The sequence below is a fragment of the Sorex fumeus genome, unplaced genomic scaffold, assembly GCF_029834395.1.
Source record: "Sorex fumeus unplaced genomic scaffold, SorFum_2.1 ptg000006l, whole genome shotgun sequence".
Lineage (NCBI taxonomy): Eukaryota > Metazoa > Chordata > Mammalia > Eulipotyphla > Soricidae > Sorex > Sorex fumeus.
The window spans coordinates 41602913-41627974 of NW_026606063.1; the positions used below are offsets into that span (position 1 = coordinate 41602913).

The 25062-nt window shown below is 39.9% G+C and overlaps 1 protein-coding gene across 1 annotated transcript in view; it reads left to right on the forward strand.

Moving 5' to 3' along the window:
• AAK1 (AP2 associated kinase 1) overlaps positions 1 to 21673 on the forward strand; it is a 155080-nt gene extending 133407 nt beyond the window's left edge. The window contains exons 16-22 of the mRNA XM_056127817.1: positions 389 to 493; positions 6129 to 6224; positions 13353 to 13454; positions 14165 to 14266; positions 16206 to 16316; positions 18244 to 18354; positions 19265 to 21673. Of these exons, the coding sequence (XP_055983792.1) occupies positions 389 to 493; positions 6129 to 6224; positions 13353 to 13454; positions 14165 to 14266; positions 16206 to 16316; positions 18244 to 18354; positions 19265 to 19359 (722 nt within the window). The 3' untranslated portion in view covers positions 19360 to 21673. The remainder of the gene's footprint in view (positions 1 to 388; positions 494 to 6128; positions 6225 to 13352; positions 13455 to 14164; positions 14267 to 16205; positions 16317 to 18243; positions 18355 to 19264) is intronic.
• Positions 21674 to 25062: the final 3389 nt, after the last annotated feature.

Below are 25062 nucleotides of genomic sequence, written 5' to 3' on the forward strand. Positions count from 1 at the left end.
TTTTTTTTGTTCGGTTTTTGCTTTTTGGGCCACACTCAACAATGCACAGCAGTAACTCCTGGCTCATGCACTCAGGAATTATTCCTGGTGGTGCTCAGAGGACCATATGGGATGCTGGGACTCAAACCCAGGTTGACCACATGCAAGGCAAACAACCTACCCACTGTGCTATTGCTCCAGCTCCTTTCTCTTTTGATTTTTAAAACTTCCATTTATCAGCAGTTCTCTCACTTCCTGCGATGACTAGGTATGGACCTTGAGTAGCTGTTGTGATGCAGTAACGGGACCCAGGTCTGAGAGTCAGTGCCAGAGGTGCCATTCATCCTCAGCTTGCATGGGTGCACCCTGAGTTCTGCAGGAATGAGCTGAGTGCTGTTTTGTCTTCTAGGCAAACATTCTGAGAAGCTTGGTGGCTCGGCTGAGAGTTTGATCCCTGGCTTTCAGACAACCCAAGGTGATGCTTTCGCCCCTTCCTCGTTCCCTGCTGGAACCGGTTAGTATGGCAAACACCTAAAACATAGGACTCATGCTTCCTAATCTCCGCTTTGTTTCTGCTTCACAGTTAACTTGAACACCCAGGAAGCCCCAGATCCTAGAGGTTACTTTTATCATCTTTTGTTCGAAATATTTCATGTAGAAAAGACAGGTGACAAGAAAGATCTCAAATCACTGTGAATTAAAATGACAGCATGACCTGTCAGTAGGTCATGTTTTGAGCAAATATTTCTAACTTTGAGAAACTGTGCTCTGTTGATCTCTTCTAATTGTGCAAGTCTAATTGTGTGTGGCCTGAGGAATTGTAAGAATTAGACGTGTGTGTGTGTGTTTGTGTGTGTTTGTGTGTGTGTGTGTGTGTGTGTTTATAGGAGTGGGGAGATACCTTTTTAAATGAGACTTTTTAAAACCTATAAAAGCAATATAAAAAATTCACATCTCCCCATTATTATTTGGCGGGTGGTGTTTGGGGTCACATCTGGCAATACTCAGGGTTATTCCTGGCTCTGCACTCATGAATTACTCTTGGCAGTTCTCAGGGGACCATATAAGATGCCAGGAATTGAACTGGTTAATCACATGTAAGGCAAGTGCTCTACCCATGGACTATCACTCCAGCCCCAGTATCTCCTCATTATTAATGAGCCATCCCATTTGTTTTATGTTAGTGATTATAGAAAAGGATATCAAAGAAGCATATTGTCCCCATAGTCTTACCACTAAGATACTGTTCTATTGGTGGCTTTTCACCCTTTAAGGCTGTTAGTAGATACTTTTGTGGCTCTAATTAAGATTACCTATCTCTCACTGAAATAAAACATCCTGATTTTCAGTCTCAGCTTGGGACTGTAGTGTACATCTTTATAGTCATATTTTTCATTTTAAGTTTTTCATTGAATGTGGTACATGTTCTCCACATTAGTAAGCTAAATTTTCTTTGTTCTTGCTTGCTTTAGTTTGTATTAATGTTTATCTAACCTCACCAATTGTTTCTGGTTAGCACTTTACCAACCATTCCCTAATTTGGGATAATAGGCTCAGTAGGAGGTCTGGAGTTTGGAGGTCATACCTGGCAGTGCTCAGGGGCTACTCCTGGCTCTGTGCTCAAGAGTGACTCCCGTTGGTGCTTGGGTGGACCATATATGGTGCAGGGGATCAATCTGGAGTTGGTTGCATACAAGTCAAGTGCATTCCTCCCAACACTAGCCCTAATATCAGATATGTAATGCTCTTTTTTCTCTTTGTTTTCTGGATTTTTGTTTTTTTGTTTCTGGGCCACAACAAATGATGCTCAGGTCAGCCTACTGGCTCTGTGCTCTGGGATCAGTGCTGGCAGTATTCATGAGACCATTTGTGGTGCTAGGGATCAAACTATGGTTGCCTGCATGCTTTAATTTTTGTGCTATCTCTCCTTCCCCATGATTTTTTAATTGCAGTTTTTAACCCCTCTTTAAGCAAGAATAGCTTTGGCTATTTTAAATTACATTATGGTAATATGGCCTACACAGTTTTTGCTTTAAGGTATTTAAGAAAACTTGGAGAAATTTTCCAAGATTCAGTTTGTTATTCATTTTATTAATGCCCTAAAGGAATTCGTAGTTTTCCTTGTTAATAAATATTAGTCTAAACCATAATTTTAATGGAAAGCTACTTCATAAAGTAATATACTTTATTTACTATCCCTTCTGATAATAAGGTTGTTAATAATTTTTACCTTATAAATAATCTTGAAGCCAAACATTTATTTCTTTTTTATTATTTTGGATGTTGGGGGTTGGTTTTTGGACCTTGGGTTTCACGGATTGAACAGCCTATTGAACCATTCTCTCCTTTATAATTTCTTCATGAAAACTTAGATATTGGTAATATGAAAAGCCCTGTGTATTTTGACTTGTCTTTTAAAATTGATTTCACTATAAAATTCTATAAAATTGATTTCACTTAGTAGCGCATGAAAGTTTTTTCTTCCCCATCTCCCTCCACACCCAACTCAGAGGTTGTAATACATAGGACATTGTTGACTCCCTAATTTGATTTCTTTGAGGATTTGTGTATTTCATGTCCTTTCCTTCTTCTGTTTTCTAAATGTTCTTTATTTGGTCTTGTTAATTTTTAAGGCATTTATATCATGTCTCACTATATTTCCTCTAGTATGTCATTTGTCCTTTATGAGTTTTATGGCATGGAATCTTCCAAGTAAACTTTTGAAAATGCTAGTGTCTTCCTCCAGCCATGTAACTGGTCAGTGTCAGAGGGACACTCAACCTTCTGGTTTCAGAACTTCCTCTCTGAGACTTTCTCCCACTTCCTGACACAAAACTAGTGATACTTTCCTTAAAAGTCATCTGCATCCTTAACACTGTTTTAATAAAATAGAACAATATATTTGTATTTATATAATTTCTTTATATATATTGATTTTAACTGCATATATTCATGGTTTTTCTTGCCTAGGCTAGCTCGGGTTTTACTGTTTAATTATCTTTGGAAGACAGTTTCTTAAGATTTACAAAGTCTCTTTTTTCTGACTTGTAATTCTAAAATTTAGGTGTTTTTCTTATTACTCTTGTTCTTTGTTTAGGCTTGCTTTCTCAATATCAAGAAAAGTACATAGTATGTTTTTTAAATGCTTTTTAAGAAATAATGAAATATTTCATTTTCCTCCCATGTGACAATGGTTCTCATCCAGTAGGAGTACCAATGGGAGGCTACTTTAGTCTGTAGAAAGGCTTTTTCACACATACTTCAGTGTTCCCTTTCCTCCTCTCTCCAGTCGCTCCACTTCACTCCTTCTGGTCTTTGAGGTTTACACTTTCTGTCACTGGTGCTTTTTAATAAGTGTGTGCTTCCCTTGTTAGAAAATAAAAAACAAAAAAACTGGAATCATACCCATATCTTTATAAATCTTCATGTGATGATCTCATTTTTACTATTTTGGGTTAATCATAGGAGTTACTAGGAGGGGCTATGCTTTTTAAAATTAGTTAGGAATTTTGTGCATTGTTTTTATTTTAAACTCATGTTTCATAAATAAAATTTTTTAATTTAGGGTGGTGCTTACTCCTGGCTCTACACTCAGGGATCATTCGAGCATTCCTGGCAGTACTCAGGGAGGACCAAATGGAGAACCAGGAATCGAACTTGGGTCAGTCAGATACAAGGCAAACACCCTACTAACTGAACTTACTGCTCTGGCACTCAGTTTTTCAAATGAACTCAAACTGCTCACTTATTTTGAGAAGTGGGGGCCAGAGAGCTGTAATGAGGGTTAAGGTACTTGTCTGGTACGCAACCAACCCAGGACCTTGTGGACCTCAAGCACTGCCAAAAGCAACTTATGAACAGAGCCAGGCATGACCCAAAGCCCCTCCCTCCTATTTTTAAAAGAACAATCTAATATTGGGAGTTGGGAGCACTAGTGCCAGGGATTGAACCTGAGACTTCAGGTATGTGTTCACTGATTTTAAATCTTCTGACAGATCAAGGGAGAAAATAAGCAGAAAATTTGGTAGTTGAAGAGAATGTCACCTGGGTTATTTTAAACATTTATTGTAAAAGCTGATAACATGTTCATGAACTATGTCCATATGTTGGAGGAGGTACAGACAGGTGCTTAAAATTTTACATGTACCTCTTTTTTTGTTTGTTTTGTAGATTTGGGTTAATTTAATCTATCTGTTCACTTAAAGCCTTTGTACTATGTTAAATAATTGCGATTATTTTGACATGTATCTCTATTTAAACCATTTTTCTGGTGCTCATTTATACTGATTGATTTGTCAGAATTTGAGGAAATAATGAAAAGCCTCCAGAAACACAATAAAGAAATTCAAGACCCTACCTCTAGAGAAGAGAATTACTGAAATTTTACAGTATATTTATTCTCATACATAGCTTTTTATCACATTTTTCAGAAGCATTTTTTTAGATATAATTTAATCCTTTAATTGTGTCTCATTAAAAATATTTGAAAGATAAATAGAGCAGTGATTTCCAGGACCATCATTTGGGAGGTCCCTCTGCCTCCCCTCCAAAGAATGGTGGTTTTACCCTTGTCTTCCTTAGTCTACCTTTAAAGAAGCTAAGAGGTGAGTGGTTCTCAGGGTTGGGTGCAGAGGCATGCCTCAGAGGCATTCATCAGCGGGGCAGGCACTCAGGCAGCAATGGGGCAATGCTGTCCCTGTGGTGGGGCTCCTGCTCCTCTCTCCACAGGGGCATAGGAATTGTAAGGACACAGAAAGGACACATGTGGAAACCTGTCGAATGCTTAATAAATTCTAGTTAACAGTACTCAGTCAGTGTCAGTGATTTTGTGCCAGAACTGTAAAAGATCTCACTTTGGGGGAGGTGCACAGATGCTTCCTATGATCCTGTAATTATTTCAAAATATATTTTAAAAATCAAGCCTCTTTGTAGATGGCCGAAGGATATTTTAATAAGCAAGAGATATTAAAATGCAATTTAAAGAACAGTTAGCTCAACTTGGGTTCTGATCTTCTGGTGGACCTCTGACTAGTCTCTTAAGTTATAGGTTTTTAATTTTTTTTTCTTTTCCGTTTCTTAAAATTAAGAAAAGTAGACAAGGGGGCCAGAGCAATAGTACAGTGGATAGGGCACTTGCCTTGCATGCGACCCACCTGGGTTCAATCCCTGGCATCCCATATGGTCACCCAAGAAATACCAGAAGTGGGGCTGGAATGATAGCACAGTGGGTTCGAACCTAGGTTCGATTCCCAGCATCCCATATAGTCCCCTGAGCACCGCCAAGAGTAGTTCCTGACTGCGGAGCCAGGAGTAACCCCTGTGCATCACCAAAAAGCCAAAAAAAAAAAAAAAAAAAAAAAGAAACACCAGAGGTGATTCCTGACTGCAGAGCCAGGAGTTATATCGCCGAGCATTGCCAGGTGTGATTCAAAAAGCCAAAAAGGAAAAAAAAAAAAAAAAAACACCAGAAAAGTAGACTAGAAAAATCCTAAGATTCCTTCATGATCTTATAGTATGTATACATTTCTGTTAATTATATGTCTTCAGTATACAGTAAATGCCAATGGTATGTTAAATAATCTCTAAAGAGCTTGTCTGATTTTGCTATTAGCAAAAAATCTATTTTTTTCCCCCTGTCTCTCTCTAGACATTTGTTGATAAAATGGAACTTAATCACCTATGGACCTCAAGAGGGTAATATTACATAGAGATACATAGGTACATAAAAGGATGTGTGTGTATATATATGTATATATATACATATATACTATATAATGCGTGTGCTTGATTACAAAATAATGTTTGTTTATATTCCAGAATATGTGCTATGCATAATAGTTGGTATCAGCATTCTGGAACAAATGACTGTAGGCCACAGTACCCAGGGAAGAAGTCACACTCTGTATGTCTGAATATCCTAGTTTTCTCATCAGTTGCCTCACTGAGTATACTGTAAGCACCAAGCTGTTTCTCACAGGTGCTTTGCTGGTACACTGGATCATACCCACTCACTCCTCTTTTCTACCTCTGTGTTAGAACTTAAATTTGAGCTGTTGCGCTAATGATAAATTCATCTAGATTTACTTGATGTTTTCTGTTTTTCTCTTTCCTTTTTCTTCCACCTTCCTTCCCGTTTCTACCTTCTTCAGCTGAAAAAAGGAAGGGTGGGCAGACTGTGGATTCTAGCCTCCCACTTTTAAGCGTATCTGATCCTTTCATTCCTCTCCAAGTACCCGATGCACCAGGTAGGTAAATAGACTTGTTCTGAGGTTTAGTAGCTTGATACTTACATACTGGCACCTTTTGAGAGCTCTGTATTAAAGACTTTGTTAATAGGATCTGAACCCAAAGCCGTAATAGTAAGTGCTATTGGATACTTGTATTATGTGTCAGTTATAAGGGGGGAAATTTTCTTTGAGACCATGTGCCCTTAGCAAAGATAATAAAATCAGTCTAGATTATAGTGAATGCTATTCCATATTGTATCAGTTATATATATGCTTGTCTATGTCAATGGTAATGTGAAAGGCCTGTGTATCGGAAAGAACATTAGTGCAATGTGATTATAACAATATGCTGGGGAGGAGGGCTATAAGCATGTGATAGAGGAACAAGATGTGAATAGTGGTTCACATATAGTATGATTGGATTGTGGGCAGCTTCCTATCCAGATCTTATTTTCCCATACTAAGCTTTTATTTTGTTACATAATAAAAGTTGATAGGGAATATCAGTCAGGAGATCTGGGTTCTCTTTCTGGCATCCCACTTCCTGATAGCCTCTGTTCTTGCCTCCTCATCAGTGGAGTAAGTTGGGCTTCATTTGGGCTTCATGCATCCCAGAATTCCTTGAGTCTCCCATACCCTGACTTTTAAGTAGGCAGGCCAACAATTTTTTTTTTCAAGTGTTACGATTGGAACAGCAATTAAGCCACTAACTCAAGGGCCAACACAATAGCACAATGAGTAGGGCACTTGCCTTGCCACTGCTGACCCGGGTTTGATTCCTGGCACCACATATGGTCCTCTGAGCACCATCAGGAGTGATGCCTGAGTGCAGAACCAGGAATGAATCCTGAGCACTGCTGGGTATAGCCCAGAAACCAAACACTAACTCTGTACTTACATTTGGAGTTAATGAACACTGAAGATTTTTCTTCCTGCTCCCTTTCCCATCATTTTGTGGGGGTGAAATAACAAGATGTGAGAAAATAGAAACCACTTTTCTCCTCTCTGTTAAAAAAAAAAAACAACTAAACATCTAGTGGTCATCTTGCTTTTAATAGTTTTTTTCCTCTTGCCTGGGCTGGAGCATAGTGGGTAGGGCGGTTGACTTTCATGCAGCCAACCTGGGTTCAATTCCTCCACCCCTCTCGGAGAGCTTGGCAAGCTACCAAGAGTATTCTGCCCGCACGGCAGAACCTGGCAAGATACTCGTGACGTATTCGATATGCCAAAAACAGTAACAAAAAGTCTCACAATGGAGATGTTACTGGTGCCCGCTCAAGCAAATCAATGAACAACGGGTGGACAGTGCAGTGCTATCTCTTTCCTGTTCCTAGTTTTAAGACAGTTTTTCTTTTTTTCCCAAGATGTTAAAGGTCATTGACTGCTCAGAGTTTATTGTGATAGTCACACTCTCTACATACCAAGACAAACTGTTTAGGCTCCACAGAGTTATTTCTGTAGACAATCTGTTGGCTCCTTTAAGGGGAAGCAAAAACTTAGCTGGATCAAGTAGTATCACGTTATTTTATAGCTTGTTAACACTGGAAATAGGTGAACCAAAAGAGGGCCTGAGTGATAATATAAAAGTAAAGTACTTTCCCCCATTTTAATCCCCGGCATCCCATATGATTCACCCAGGATTGATCCCTGAACAAGATCCCTGAACACAACTGGCTTGTGGAGAGGAGGGAGGCCAAACTCCTGCCAATAACTCCCGCTTCCCTTCCCTCTCCCCCTCAAATAACTGAGAGTTGGTTCATGTAAGGTAAAGAAAGCAAAGAAGGGATGCTTCTGCTCCTTTCAGGCTGCCTGGCAGTGGGCAGCCAGCTCCAGGAAAAGACAGGAAAGCATCACTGGAAGAATGGACCCTGACTTTTCTGCTCCTCTTGTGGAAGTTGCAGGATCAGATGAGGAATTCTGTTTGAAACTCCTTGTCAGATTCTTGTCTGGCTCTTGGCCAAATGGCCAATCTACGGCCACAGTCACTCTAGGAATGACCTCCTGGCACAGGCCAGAAGATGAAAAAAGTGACTGTTCTCTGCATTTGAAACAGGAACCCAGTGGTCTGGAAGTGAGGATCCCACGCTCCAGATCCTTCCAGAATCGACTCCTGGTCACACAGAGGGGTTGTAGAGGAATCGAGCAGGGGCTTCATGATTCTCGGGGCCAGAGAGCCAGTTGGCTGCCGTCCTGCCTTCCTCGTGCCATCTTTCCTATCTCCCAGTCCTCCATATTTCTCTCCTGCTAGTGTCACTGGTAGACACTTTCATTCCAGAGAAATGATCCATCTTGAGTATTGATGGAAAACTCCAGGTGTATCTTCCCATCTTTCTGACCTTTTACATCTGACGCACCTGTCAGAAACCAAATATAGTACTCTTGAGGAATCTCCAAGCATGTCACGTATAATGCACACTTTTTTGTCATGACCTAAAAGGCCCCAGCTCATCTGGCCCTGGGCACTCTCATGACATGAAATCATAGAGTTCTTCCCCTGAGTCTGTCCTCTAGAAGACTAAGCTTATTCCCACCAAAGGGCCTTGGCACTTGTTAGCACTTTGCCCAGAGAGCTTTTTTCTTCCAGGAAATTATGTTCTTTGTCATTTGAAGTTGGAGCCTCAGCTTAAATAAACCTTCTCCAAGAGGCCCCGATGGTAAAATGGACACTATCAATTGCACTCCTAAGCTTTCAAATGTGTAGTGCAAGGGGTCAAACCCAGAGCCTCACATACACCTCAGGCCTGTTTGGCCTTTTTCTTCAGAGTCTTTACCCTGACAGTGCTTGGTTTTTCCCCGTGGGAATGTCAGTATTCAGAGGGAGTGACAGTCACCACTGTATTCTCCAGCCCTCAGTCTTTGCAGATTGGGTGGGAATGGATGATATCAAAACTCAGGCTATGGCTTTGGAAGGCCCCATACCTTCCATTGCTTTCTTGTGCTTCTCAGCTACTATCCCTGTAACCTTCCGTTTATGCCAGCCACCAGCCCGACCCTCCTGTTCTCTTCGTTTTCCTGAAGGAACAAACCACTCACAGTGGCCGGGTCCAGCAGATTCTTCAACTCCTTCCTAGCATCCCATGGTGCCTCCACACTTCAGGCCACTGTGGCCTGTTTTCATAGTCATCTTTAATAGTCAGCCTGTAGCACCCTCAGTTATGCAGCTCCTCTATTATCCAACACCCACACAGCCTTCCTTGGTGGGCTGATGCTTGGGTGAGGAAAGGGTCAAAAGTTCCATGGTCCCTCGGCAATCAGACTCTCAGCTCCTGGAAACCGCAGAGCCAGCAACTGTGGCACTTCCACTTCAGCTCCAAACGAGTGTGTTTGTATGGCGTACGTACTCACCATCCACACCTCTTAATGTTGACAGTCATAGAACTCTGTCTCCTGTCATCCGTATCCTTAATAACTGTACACTGATAGGCTTTGAAAATGTTTCCACATATGTTTCTTTCAAGCTCTGGATCGTCTGACTGGTGTGCATGCCCGCTTCTAAACACTTGAAGCTTAGGCAGATGAGGCCATGGCACTGTTGTGTTCACGCTGTCCTTTCCATGGGAAGGAACCCACAACAGTGTATGTCTTAGATACCGTTTCTAGATCAAGAAGGCTTTTAATGAAAGAGCTAAAGTTAAGGCTTTGAGAAGTATATAAATAATTTTGAACTCGGACAATCTGGGTTCTAGTCTCTGAATAGCTAGGTCGCTTTTGAATCGTATTCTTTTCACACATGAAAGTGTTAGAGCCTACACAGTGGAGTGACATCCCAAGATTAAGATGAAATCGCAGCTGGACAGTTTCCACATAAACTCTAAATGAGGATAAAGATAGGAAATGCGGGATTGGAGCAATAGTACAGCAGGTAGGGTGTTTGCCTCGCACGCGGCCAACCCGGGTTCAATTCCTAGCATCCCATATGGTCCCTGAGCATCTCCAGGATGATTGCTGAGTACAAAGCCAGGAGTAAACCCTGTGCATCACTGGGTGTGACTCAAAGAAGAAAAAAAAATAGGAAATGCTTTGGCTGCCTTGGTTCTGGTCTTTGTTCCCAGTAGAATGGTCCTGATTGTGACAGCTCTAGATGGTGACTTTCGTTTCTTTTATAAAGATTGAAGTTTTGCATAGCTGAGAGCCACCAAAGTAGATGCCCTTGCTCTGCGATGGATGAAATCTACAATCAGTTATCTGCTGGATAATTGTAGATATATTGGTTTTCTTTTTCTAAGGAACTTTTAAAAAAATTTTCATAGCATTATGAATTTTCTTAGAGAAGCTGGCATCAAAAAATAATCATAGCCATGAATGTTTGTATGCTCACAAGGCTACCGCATGACATGTAGCTTTGGTGAGTTTTATGGATGCCCAAGTGCTATGTGTTTATTTGGTTTTCCTTTTGATCACGTTAGAGAACAGATATATAAATATATGTGGTGCCAAAGTTTTAATATATAATAAGATGCAGAATTCCAACAGCCTGTTTTCTCAGATGTTGAGTGACTAACACTTTTTTGTTTTGTTTTGGTGAGAGACACACTGCAGTGCTCAGGGGCCACGCCTGGTGGTGTTTAGAGAACCAGAGCTAGTGGCAGGATTCAAAAGTGTTATGACCATCGCCCAAACCTTTGCACTAACTCTTCACCCATGGATGATTAACTTTTATCATCCAACTTTTCACTTCATCTTTATCAAGATAGGTAAGACCTTTGTCCAATCAGTAAGAAAACCTCTGGTTTCTTGAAAGGTTTCTGTCTCCTAGTACTTTTTCTTCTTATTAGACTCTTATTCACACTTCACTTCACTCAAGAAACACTATTTATTCTGGTGTCATACCAAGACTTTTAAGTAAAATCTGGAATGCTACCCATTCTCACTATTATAGCCATTGAAGGTTTCAATGGTTTGAGCATCCCATAGTCCCTTACTTAAGAGAGAAGATAATGCTAAGATATAAACATTTAACTTATATATACACTGGAATTGTGATCAATGATTCCACTTAATCCTGACAGCTCTCTGAAGTAGTTCTTATCCTTTATGCACAAGTAAGAAAAAGTGATGCTTAGAAAAGTTCGGTGACTTAGCCAACTTAGATTCAGGCTCTCTGATTTTTTTCATGTTGCTTCTTTATTTGAGGGGGATTATATGGAACCCAGTTAAAGTTCCCAAAACGTATGTCATATTAAAATATTCAATAAGTACAAAAATATATGAAATAAGTAATCTCCAAATCCAGGTACTTTCCCCCACTCTGCTTTTCACATGTATTCCAGTATGCAGGGTTCATGGGTCTGGAATTCCAATACAAAGGAAACAGAAAGCTCATGTGAAATATTTTCTAGGAGGATGAAATCATTACAAAATTTAAGACTTGTGCTGGGATTTCATCCCTTTGAAACTTTGTATAATGGAGAATTTGAGCCTGAGTCTTCATGTAGTTTCGGCAGGAACTATCCCAGAAAGTTTACTATTACATCCAGAGTAGCCATTTCCCATGAGTCATAAAATCTTTAAATGTTTGTTCAGACCAGAGGTTACCTGCTTGGGGGGGGGGGGGGGGCGGCTTGAGGAACTGAAATCCATTATTTGTTTTCATCGATCACCTGATTTATAGATCCTCTTTCTCAATAAAATTAGATTTTGCTTATATGAGTCCCTGATAGCATCCAAGAATAGAAATTTATTAAAAATTCATTTAAAATACAGGGGTTGTGATAAAATACAGGAGAGATAGTGCAGTGGGTAAGGCACTTGATTGCCCTGTGTACAGCTGACCCAGGTTTGATTCCCAGTACCCCATGTGGCCCCCCAACCTCATGAGGAGTGACCCAAGTGCAGAGCCAAAAGTAAGCCCTGAGCACTGCCAGGTGTGGCCCAAAAGCAAACAAAAGTTGTATACAGATATTTAAACTTTGAATTTTTTCCCAAACATTTTAATTTTAGTTTTAATAGCATGTTATTTCTGTGATAAAAAAATCATTCTTGCCAAGTCTTTAATTGGGCAAGTTAATAGAATTTATATGGTCTCAGACTTCTATGACTAAAAGGAGATATGAACTCTTCATTCCCTCTTTTTTGAAAGATGTTCTACCTTACTAGGTTAAAGTTAAACAGAGTTAATGGATTCAGGCAAAAGGAATTGTTTGAAAGGAGTCTTATTTGGGCATGTTGTCACATATTAAGCCATCAGGTGTGACAATCCAGGTGACTTCTGATATCTTTTTATTTCTTAACCAAAGACACCAAAAGTAATCCACCTGTGAACTTAAATGAAGCTTGTGAGATTTGACCATAGAACAATTGAGTCATGCTGTAGCATACCAGTTGACAGATAAAAATTGATTGTTGAAGTTAACTTAAGTGGAGTTTAATTGATTCTCTTGGTGAGTCATAAACCAATTCTAAATGCAAGTTTAAAAAACATTCAGGATGGGATATGAGTACGCAGAGCTGTATACAAATATTGATATTAGTCTTTTTTTTTGATAGTTAAAAATTGGTACTCATTCAGCTGGTGAATGAATCAAGCAATTATGTTATATCCATAAAATAGATCACTCAGCAATAGATCAAAACTGCAGATACATCATTTAGCACTATGCTACATAAAGAATAGTAGACAGAAAAGGCTATATACTGTATGATTCTTTTTATAGAAAATTCTAGAAAAGGTAAAACTACAAAGAGAAAATAAATCTGTTATTGCCAAGGTCTTGGGAGGAGGGGGGTAGTAAGAGGATAACATTGAAAGAAAGGAACACGAGGTATATTTTGATATGATAAAAATATACATCATTATTGTATATATGTATGTATATATTCCTTTGTCGAAACTTATCAAATTAGACACTTATAATTGGTGGTTTTCATTTCATGTAAATTATACCTGAAATTTAAAAAACAAATGAATAAACCCTAGGGTAGCATCTTGACTGCCTTACAAAGTGACTACTTCAATGGGGAAATAATCATTTTAAGACGTATAGACGTTGAAAGCCTGTTTTAAATAAGAAGCATTCATTTTTATGATGAATCTACCCAAATTTTTTAACCTCTAAAATGTGTTTACATAGGAAAGAATAAATAATCACCATTTATTTGACATCTTATTGCATTTTTGCTTTCTCTTTACCTCTCTGCCCAACATAGAAAAACTAATTGAGGGACTCAAATCTCCTGACACTTCTCTCCTGCTCCCTGACCTCTTGCCTATGAAAGATCCTTTTGGTAGCACTTCCGATGCTGTAATCGGTAAAGTCGTCATAATCTCTTTCTTGAGTCATGCATGATATATATGTTCTCTTTCAAGAGTGGATCCCTGGGGAATAGCCCTGGTGAGGGGCGGAAATGCCACAATGCCTTATGCTCATAAGGGCCGCCGAAGTGCCTTATGTCCACCCAGGAACCCATCACAGCCTAATATTACTTGTTATAACCCCAAGTAGTCTTTTGGAAGGTGGCGTTTCCCCGCTACCTTCTATAGGTCCAACACCATTATTTTTGCCTATCTTGATATCCCAAGATTCCCAGAGGGAATTTTAGGGGACTGCATTGTGGGATGGGATTTTTAGATGGAGTAGTGGCCTTTGTAAGGCATCGAGGATGTCTGCCCCCAAGTTTATATATTAAGAAAAGCAAAATTGCCAGGAGCTAATAAGCAGCCTTTCAATCTGTGCCATTGGTCCCGCGAGCTCTGCCAGAAGGCTCACATTCCACATTCACCTGTGAGAACAGAACCAGTGCCACGAGCCACTGTGGTTTACATTGCACATGCGTGCTCAGTGGGTGAGGACCAGACACTCGGAGCTGCAGACGTAGAGTATCCTACCGACTCTCCTTCTCCTCTGAGACTGGCCTTTAGAAACCGGTAGTCAGGAAGCCTTTCCAGAATTGTCTGAGGAACCTTCTGACTCCCTCTGCCTTACCCTTTGCTCTCCTTTCTTCACGCTGTGTTACAAAAGAAAAAGCTGATGTTGCTGTTGAGAGTCTCATACCAGGACTGGAGCCCCCGGTGCCCCAGCGCCTGCCATCTCAGACGGAATCTGTGACCTCGAACCGAACAGGTCAGTTGGGGGTCGTGGCAAGCCGCATGGACTGGGCAGTGTGTGCTGAACCCCACCCCAGCCCCTGGCCAGTATTTCCACTATACAGAGCATCCTGAGCTTGTTTTGTATCCAGAACCAGTTCTCTGTGGAATGGGGGTGTGGTGTTGGTACAGCCTGGCTTCTAGACGTGACGTGATGTGTTTCCTCCCCAAAGAACAGAGTACTCTTTGGGATGTTCTTTGCAGAGTGATCCCCAGACCCGCCTTCAGTTTCCTATTTCTTTATTTAAAATCTTTTTTTTTTCGGGGCTGGAGAGATAGCACAGCAGGTAGGGCATTTGCCTTGCACGCGGCCGACCCAGGTTCGATTCCCAGCATCTCATATAGTCCCCTGAGCACCGCCAGGAGTAACTCCTGAGTGCAGAGCCAGGAGTAACCCCTGTGCATCGCCAGGTGTGACCCAAAAAGCAAAAAAAAAAAAAAAATTTTTTTTTTTCTTGATGGCAGTTTCCTCCACCTTCTTAATGAAGGAACTTGGCTGAACCTGTTCCCAGAGCCCCCTCACCCCGCCTCTCTTTCTCTGACATTGTCACACACCCAAGCTCACATTCATTACTGGGGACCTTCTCTTTCCCACACAATGCCTGAGTCAGGAGACAGGTTTTCTGTTCAGTGGTAGACAAGGTTGAAATCCCCAGATTCAGCATTGCTTTCACCATTATTACCAGGATCACTTGGTAAATTTTCTTAACTGCCCCGGTTTGATAACTTTTATTTCTATTAAGCCCATAATTGATAGAAAACATTCAAATTCCCAATTTGCAGCAGAAACAATGAGAGGTCTAGGAAGTATGAAAATAAACTTATTTCGGCCAGAGTGATATATTGGACAAGAAGTAGGCACTTATCTCACACACAGCTCACCCCACTTGATCTCTGGCACCACATATGATTCCCCAAGTACCATCTAAAGTGATACCTGTGCATAGAGCCAGGAGTAAGCCCTGAGCACTTCCAGGTGTCATCCCCAAATATAAACAAATAAATAAAGAAGCTCATCCAAGTTTTTGAAAAGAACTTAGAAGATAATATAGTTTGTTTTCCTTATGCATATTGACTAGAAAACTTTCCTAGAAAATAGATCATGTGTTGAAATGCTAGAGGTCTGAATTTTGTCTTTCCTCTGCGTTAAAAGCAAACTGAGTGTGTGAAGGAACAATTCAGATTTAAAGACTATTAAAAAAGGCAAGATTGGGGGCTGGAGTGATAGCACATCGGGGAGGGTGTTTGCCTTGTACTCAGCTGACCCGGGTTCAATTCCCAGCATGCCATATGGTCCCCTGAGCACTGCCAGGAGTAATTCCTTAGACCAAAGCCAGGAGTAACCCCTGTGCATCACTGGGTGTGACCCAAAAAGCCAAAAAAAAAAAAAAAAAAAGGAAAGATCATTCTGTATTGAAGGGAACTTTACTTCAGTTCTGGAAAATGCCATTTAATCATGTAATATTTTATAAATAATAAGCCACAGACAGGATTGTCATCCTGGGTAACTTATTTCCCATGAATGTGAATGTTCAGGAGAAGTTTAAGTGAAACTCTCTAAGTGCTACTCTTTTTTCCCTTGCTCACAAAGGAAACCAATGCTGAAGTAGTATTGGTATCCAGATCACAGGCCAGCAATGTTGAGTGCAAAATTCAACCATAGTTGTATTTTAATTAGTATAAAATTAATATAGAAATATATATATGTATATATATATATATATATATATATATATATATAAAGATGGTAATCCAGAAAGATTAACGGATTTCTTTTGGTTTTCTTTTTCTTGCCATGGCTTGTTTGTATAACATGAATATGCAATAACTCAAAGACTAAGATCTAATCTTGTGATATTGTTGTATGTGCCATTTAATGCCTTCACTCACCTGGGATGCTGTTAATCTGGACTCAGATTCTCTCACCGGGGAAGATTCCCTGATTGATTGCTCTCTGCTTTCTAATCCTACTACTGACCTTCTGGAAGAGTTTGCCCCCATAGCAATCTCTGCTCCAGCCCATCAAGGTAAATGCTTTCCTCCTCTGGGGCCCAAATGTATCATTACAAGAGAATTGAACTCCAGAGAATTTCCTTTGTGGGTGAAAAGTTCTTTAACCACCTTCTGATACGGAAAATTTGAGTTTTTACTTTTAGCCACAAGGTTAAAATCCCTTTACAAATCTCTTTGTTTTCTTTTGTTTTCTTTTGCTTTTGCACCACACCAAGTCATGCTCGGAGTTTACCTCCCTTTGGTGCTTGGAGGACCACGTGGTGTCAGGGATTAAACCTTGGGCTTTCTTTTGTGAAGCCCGTGCTCCAGCCCTTTGAGCGATCTCTCTAGCTCCCAGAAAGAATCTTTAATAAGGGCCAGGGAGATAGCTCAGCAGACTGGAACACCTATGTGGCATGCCTAAGCCCTGGATTTGAACCCTGGCTTGGCACCACATATGATTCCCCAAGTACCATCTAAAGTGATACCTGTGCACAGAGCCAGGAGTAAGCCCTGAGCACTTCCAGGTGTCATCCCCAAATATAAACAAATAAATAAAGAAGCCCAGCTCTATTGGGGCTGTGGCATTAGTAGCCTTAGATGCCCTGAGCACTGCTTAGAAGCACCACAAACACACACAGGCACACAGAATCTTTACTGAAGCTTAGAGCACAGATTGGTGGAAGCTGGAGTTCAGCTCTTCTGTGGTGTTAAAGGGGGAGCTCCATGTGTGGCTGACATCTCAAGTCAATGGTTGAGTGGATGACCATTATAAGTATACTTGTTGGCCTTAGAACTGATAACTATTTCATCAAACCTGATTTAAAGTTTCCAGGTTGTGATCGCTAGGATAAAGAAACAGGCTTCATCCCTCCAAACTGAGCTTGTGAAGACTGAACTTGTGCATGCTGTGAATTTGAGCCTTGAAGTCACGACTGGTTACTGAATTTCTCTCCCAGATCTACTAGTATCATTCCTTAGTCTCAGATTAGCACCTCGGTGGGGAACTCTGCTGGACAGAGGGAGCTTGAGTCGGACTCAGTCCGGATGATTTGTGACAGGTCGTCACGGTGACCGGCTCCCTGAGCACAGGGCCTCACAGTGCTGCATGGCTTGTCAGAGTGGTTTTTCTGGAAGGAGGCAGTGTGCAGAGTAGGAACACCAGAGTCTCATCAAAAGGAACTTCGAGAAGGATGCCTCCAGGAGATGACTCAGAGGAATCATTTAGTGGTTTGCAGTGGCAGTCACTGAGTTGCTTTTGCCTCCGGTGGCATTAAAATGATTATGTTTTTGTCAGCGTGTGAAGGGAAAGTACCTGTTTAGCCAATTATGTCTGGCAGGAATGTGTCAGCGGCAAGGTGTAATTACAGAGAAGCATTACTTGCAAAATAGGTGCTTGGCTAGCATTTGCTGGCCATAGGACTTTAATTAGGATGGAGAAGAATCCTGTCAGACTTCAGCAGAAGAAGGCCCAAATGATTGCTGAGACGTTGGGGTTTGTTGAAAGTCCGTGTTCAGTCACAGGGCAGTGATACCTTTTTGAAATGTTTTTTTGCTTCATATAGTTTGATTGCTTCTTTAAAAGCAACTGATTATCTCCCCATCATCCCTAATTCTTAATTTCATGATTATTGTTTGTCAGGGCTTCTTGGGTCAGAGTAGAAGATAAGTGATTAAGGTTGCCCGTAGTGAATTGCCCCCATTGAAAGGACTCTTCCCAATTACTGCTGCTAGTGGTGGATTTATAAAGTCTTAATCTGCCAGCTCTAAAAGCATTTTTTTCTGTCTCGCTAAGTTTTTCAGTTTTGCTACTTTTCGTTCAAGTCACACAAATACGCAATTTCACCTTTAAAAAAACACCATGGTTGTACAGTTGGGAACTTTGGTGCCTCTTGCTTGTTCTCTCATTTGCTAATCTCTCCCTCTGTTGTTTCTGCTTATGTACTTGCATTCTATATTAAGCTGCAGAAGATAGTAATCTCATCTCAGGTTTTGATGTCCCTGAGGGCTCGGACAAGGTGGCAGAAGATGAGTTTGATCCTATTCCTGTATTGATAACCAAAAACCCACAAGGTAAGAAAGAGAGTATGGGGAAAAGAGAAGAGCTTGACATCAGTTCTCATAAAAATAGTAATGTGCCTAAGCTACTAGGGGGTGGTGGGGAGCATCAGCATTTAATGAAAAAAAATTAAGGGTGTTGGCAACCACCCTGAGCACAGGCAAATAGAGAGACTGCAACAGCTAGAAATACTGATTTGGGTATCAGAAAGCTTCTTTCCCTATGGTGTTTATTAGAGAGAACATTGTTTGACTAAAGCTGTTTGTTGTTGGTTTTATTTTCCTTTTACAAAGTATCAAGCTAAATAGTGATCTTCAGTTAGTGAAAACCTAAAGACATAGTTGTGTTTTTTTTTTAAAGCATTGAGTCTTTTTTAAAATCATGATTATAACAATCTGTATGAAATATTTTTCCTGAAGAGATAATAGTGGTGCTTTGATAACATTTTTTGGTCATTTATGAAGCAGCTTTTTTCCTCTTTGATGGCTTAAAACCATTTGAACTTGTCTGAGCAGCCATAGGACCATGAGTGTATATTTTTGAAACATGTTTTTAATCACAGTGAACTGAATACTGATGTCTTTCCCCAAAGCAAAAATGACTGATTTTTACTCACTCGGGGAGATGACTCAGTGTTACCAGGAAGCTAGTTTACAGTCAGCATTTCAGAGACAAAATGTAGTCATTTGAAAATAGCATCCTCTTTGCAGGCAGCCTGCCTCGATCAGAGCACTCGGTGCTTGAACTTTGGGTGGGTGGCGGTGGAAAGCTAATTGGTATATTTAAGAACCAACATGTAAGAGTTTACATATGTAAATTATTGCTTCTCTCGGGGATTGTTTGTTTTATCTCCTTTGCTTGCTCTGCACATCTAAACCTTAACCCTCTGTGTTTTGTACTGAATTCCTATCTCTCCACTTCCAGGTGGGCACTCTAGAAACAGCAGTGGGAGCTCTGAGTCCAGTCTTCCCAACCTAGCCAGGTCTTTACTGCTGGTGGATCAGCTCATAGACCTGTAGCCGTGACCCAGTAGCAGATGCAGTTCTGTAACCTTCATACCGTAATACACATTTTCATTACGGAATTATCAGAAAAAAATTTTTTTTTTAAAAAGCTGCAAAATAAGGGACCCTCTAGCCCTTATCTCCTATCCCTTGCCTTCTCCTGTAGAAATGATAAGGAAAGAAAATCACTCTGACCCTCCAGAGATTCTTGGCCAGTCCCTCCCATTAGTTTGCTGTGATTTCTCATGACCCTTCTTCAGTAGCATTATCTAGATGCCATGAGCTTCACTTCTGCTGGAATCAACTCCACCAAAAGCTTAACTGTAACTAAAACTAGTGAATTGACACCTTTGTCTCATTCTTGCTAGGAATGGCCTCCCAAATCAGTCCTTCCAACCCCAGTCTCCTTTGGCCAGATGCTGATGAATGTATTTCTCTGTTTTTTGCTTACTATCCTGTTGCATTATCATCAGGACATGGCTTCTTCGGTTGGTCTTAACTCTAGGCAGTAGCCTAGAGCTGGGCGTATGGTTTAATAGAGGGTAAAGACACTGATGGTCTGTGTTTGAAAGGAGAACTGGAGCCCAGCTGTAGCCAACCAACTTTGACCTTGTTTGATCATAGACTTAGCCAAGGGATATCACGCCCCATGCAACCTGCCCAGCATTCGTCCAGCATTTTGGCTTCCATTGAACCGTGATTTCCCAGATCTGGAGACATGACTGCAAGTACTTGAGATCCCTGGATAAAATATGTACATTATAGAAACCCCAAGTATTGCCATTCCTTTTCATGTTAACTGCCCCAAGCTGGGAATCAGAATTAGACCAAAACAAGACAATGGTGGTAATATGATACCTTTTATTAGAAGACTTTTCACTGAGGGGGGGGTGGGGTGGATGGGGGAGGGGAAGGAATTGTAGCAGAAACAGATGTATTTTTCTTGTGATTTTTATTTTGAATCGAATATTGTAAATTGTGTATAAATGAAGACACTGAATAGTTCTGTTTCCACTTGGCGTTTCAAGTCTGATATCAGGTGTCTGTACAGGGTTTTGATCTCTTTTCCTTGTATAACTACATAGCGATCCTACAGTGTAACATATGGAATCATTTTGAGTAGACTTGTGTGTTCCTATACGCTTTCAGCAGGTCCTTTGTCTTTGTAGAATAAGCATGTTGTTTATTTTCAGATAGTCCGAAATATGTGCTCACAAGCTAGGCCCAATTTGACTGTGGCTACTTACCTTTCTCTCTGATGTTTAACTGGAGGCTGCAGCCAATGAAATATGTCCACTTGGTTTTCCTTGGCTTCCTAGATTAAAAAAAATAAAACAAAGTATAGTTCCTTATTAAACTTAGTCTACTGTTCATAAAATAAATAAATGACCCTGTACTGACATGACAATATGCCTCATGGTCACCCTCTGTATATGTACTTACTCACTGAAGTGTGTTTTTTCCTTACATGGAAAGCAGTTTTATAAAAATCACCCTTTTGAAGAGGTGGACACTGAGAACCCTATTGTTCTCTCTTTGAGTGCCATTTTCCATGAGCAGAAGGCAAAGTCTCAGTTGATCAGATTTGTACCAAAAAACAAAAACAAGAATTCAAAATCCATTTGCTTATATCTCTATCTAGCACCTTTGTTTCTTCTTCCTCACTATTTGCACTTTACGGGGGAAAAAAGGAAAATTTCATGGCAACAGCCGCTCGCAAAACACTGCACTTTAGAGGTCATGTTTTGACCCTTGCGATGGGAGAGCAACTTTTGAAAGCATCAGAGGTAAAGTCTAAAATCAGTCTTCCTTCTGATTTTCAATATTTCCCATGCTAACTGGAACTAGATGAGCTAAGAAAGGCCTTTTGATAGGGAAGTGGATCATGTTTAAAATTAAGAGAGAGACAACCATCTTGCTGAGGATGAACTAAAGAGATCCATGAAGAGTTCTCCATGCAGTTGAGTAGCAGTGGAATGGACCTGGTTGACCCCTATATGGACAGGAAAATTGCTGAACATCAGAATTGTTATTCTCTATCCTGCACATAAAAAGAATGTATAAACTAATGAAGGAAATATTTATTTTTTAAATAAGAATAATATTTTATGCCTCTGTTTTCCAGTTTAATTTTTTTCATACATGCATATTAGGAATATAATGAAATATTTAGTTTCTCTAATTAAAGTTATGAAGAAGAGTACAGATTAGAAATTAGTTGTCTCTACATTGTTCCTTTTATGTACTATTGTCCATAATTACATTGAGATATACTATCAGGTCATCTGGCCCAAGAGAGCTTAACAGAGATAGCCAATGAAAATGAACTAGCAGCATAGCCAATGAAAATGAACTAGCAGCCAGAAACTAGATTAGAAGCTAGAAGGAGATAACGACATGAGATTTCCTGGGGTTTATTTTTTAGCAGTAGTTCCTCAAAGGGAAGGTACTTTTCTGCTAAAGGATGTAATTGAGTGACTCAATAGAGAGACATTTGTTTGTAGCATCTTCCCTGAGGGTTTATTTGAGGCTAGTGTAGTGTGCTGATAAGTGATAGACTTTCGAAACTAGTCACTGACTCCCAAGAGGGATCCTCAAGCCCATCTCTAGTCCATTTGCTTCACTTTGTGGAGGTGGCCCAAGACAGGCAACAGGGGTCTTATCTTGACCGTTGTACCCTCAGCAGGTGTCTTAGTTGTCAGAGCAAATGCTCCTTATTTATACACAGAAGGATTTGGACTAGATGGTCTTTAAGATAATAGAATCTTATTGTTTAAAAATTATATATATATACATATATATATTATGCCTTGGAAGGACTATGAAGGATTTACGTAATCCTGATGTTCTTCAATTACCTTCTTTAGTGCTTAATATTATTGTGGCAGTATTTAGAGAATTTTTAGAGAGTTATAGCTGGTTTTTACTAACCCAGGTTGCACTTTCTTGACTATCTAAATAGAAGCTTAAATCATTACAAAGTTATGGATAGAGATTTTCCTTTGTTAATCTCTCTCTCTCCCCCCACCAGACATGTGCATGCAACTACCCATTTCAACAAAACAAAAGCAGATTTCAAATATTTCTTCAGATGTAGAAGATTTCTTTCTTTCAAAATATATAATCAGTTACTTGCCATTAAAAAAAGTTGGCAAATATTGTTAGCATATGTTCCTAATTTACTTTTATTTCAGCTTTGTGGCTATCACAGAAAACAATACAAATTGGGCATTCGATTAACTTGATCACCAAATTTAAATCCCAATGTTTTTGAAAATACAGACCTCAGAGAAGATTAGGCATAAATAGACTCTTCTAAATATGATTGATGATTTCGTTAGCAGTCATATCAGAATTTTGACATTGGGTGAGTGTTATTTCTTTTATGGTCATCTGGTTTTACTTGGAAAGCTAATACTTATTCTAATGATGCTGTCATCATTGACGTTCTTTTTGAAACTCTGCTTCCTAGAAATAACATAAGAAAGATGATAAAAGAAAATCAATTTTAATATTATTTGATAAGTATCACTCGCAGCATCTGGAAGTATATTCTATTTCCTGATCTACTTTTTCTACTTCTCTTGGGTCTGAGCAATGTTTAGTTGTTTTGGAAAAAAAAAAAAACTCAAAATCACTCTTCTAAGATGAGGGTAATTAGTTAAATATAGTATTAAAAAAAAACTACAAAAAATTCCAAGAAAGAGCCTTTGTAATGGAAAGTGGCAATAATTGACCATAATTTCCTTGTAATTTAAATAAGAGAAATTCTGTGACTTTGTCTGTCCTTAACCATTTTAGAAAACTGAAAAATATCTCTGAAAGAGGTTGCCACATGTCTGATGTCATTTAATATTGGATTTGGCTCTTCCTCAATTAGTATTAAAATTCAGAACTAAAATTGCTAATATTTACAGGGGAGCCAACTCAAGAAAAGAACCCATTTTTCTCAGGATGAAATATCAATTTTGTATTTTTATATATTTTTTCCTACCCTTCTAAAAGAAAATTGATGATTTTGCCTCAAACTATAAGAGGTCAGGAACACCTCTTCCCTTAACAGTGCTGTGGGAAGGATACTTTCAGGGTTAATCTCAGCCCACTGATGTTGGGGGAGTTGAGTTCAGCTAAATAAATACACCCTAAATAAATATAACTTGGGCCAGAGTTAAGTTCCCATGATATTTATCTGCGTCTCACAGAAACCTTTACTTTCTCATTCTGTATATGATTATCATGATCCTGTAGCAACTAACTTACAGTTTATGGATAAAAATGACAGGATTGTCCAAAGCATTGACTTAAGGAAATTAAAGACTGCTAGATAGGACTAGAAAATGCTCACAGGATATTTAAAATGGAATCTTCATTGAAAGAGTCTAGATACAGAAAAAGTTACTTTTTATTTCTCTCTAGAGATTATAATTTTGCCAACACAAAGCTCTTTCCTTTTCTACATTACTCATGTTCCTGAATTTGGAGGTGCTTGAGTTTCTTCCTTTGGAATGAATCCCTGTGGCTTCCAGTTCAGATCATCTGTAATAAGATACTATTTTGTTTCTCCTGGGTTTCCCTTTGAGAAGGTGAGGGCAGGAGGTTCTGTGGGAACAGTTGACCTGTGCGAGTTACCAAACTGTGGTAGTTGCTTAAAGTACATTTTCTTGGTTCCCACTTGACTGTAGTTTCCTGGATTAGCCCTTTTCCTCTCAGTAACCCAGTTGCCCTGTTGCATAGCCCCTGTCACACACACATATATATATATATTTATCCCAGGTCTTAATCCTTTCTTCCTAAGAAGAGGAAGCAGAGGTCTAAAGGCTATTTTATACAGGGGGCGGAAAAATGTGAAAATTGAACGTTGCTACACAAGTATTGTATGAAAAAAACAAATCTGTAAACAAATTTCTTATGTGAACATACAGAGGAATAAAGACTTGTCTGTTCAAACAGGAGCATGACTGATGTTCAGAGATGTAACTAACTTAAAAGTAGCTGCTGTTTTCCTAAACTGGAAACCCACTTTTGCCAAAAGGATTTAAGTACATTGTGGAGTGACAGTAAGTACTTGTCACAAAGATAGTGCAGACACATATAAGCAACACACCTAGGGCATTTCAATGAGTCACAGCTGCTCTGGTTTCACTTTACAGTCAGAACAAAGCTCTGTGAGCATACATTCTCTGTGACCAGACACAGATTATAAAAGGGACCCCCAATTTGCAGCTCCCATCCTCTAATTAATCTTTGCTATGCTGGGGCCAATTTGAAGAAACATTTTAACAACAGCAGGGTTTGGTGGTTTTGTTTTTGTTTTTTGGTTTGTTTGGAGGGGGGAGGTCATACCCGGTGGTGCTCAGGACTTACTCCTGACTGTGTGCTCAGGGAATCACTCCTGGTGGGGCTTGGGAGACCATCTGGGGTGCTGGGGATAGAACCAGGACTGGCCATATGCACAGCAAGCACCCCACCTACTGTTCTCTCACTCTGGGCCCTGGGCAACAGCACCTTTATACTCAGGGAGAGCTTTCTCTCATTTGCTTGCCTCAGTGGCTTGAGAGGTACAGCAACATTAGCCTCTATTGACTCCCACTAATCCATTATTCCCCCAATCATGGGTTTTAATGGAACTGCATGACATAGGTAGAACCAAATACTTGATTATCTAAGCCAAAAGGTCATGGAAATTATTAGCGTGAGGTACATTTCTTGATGCCTCAG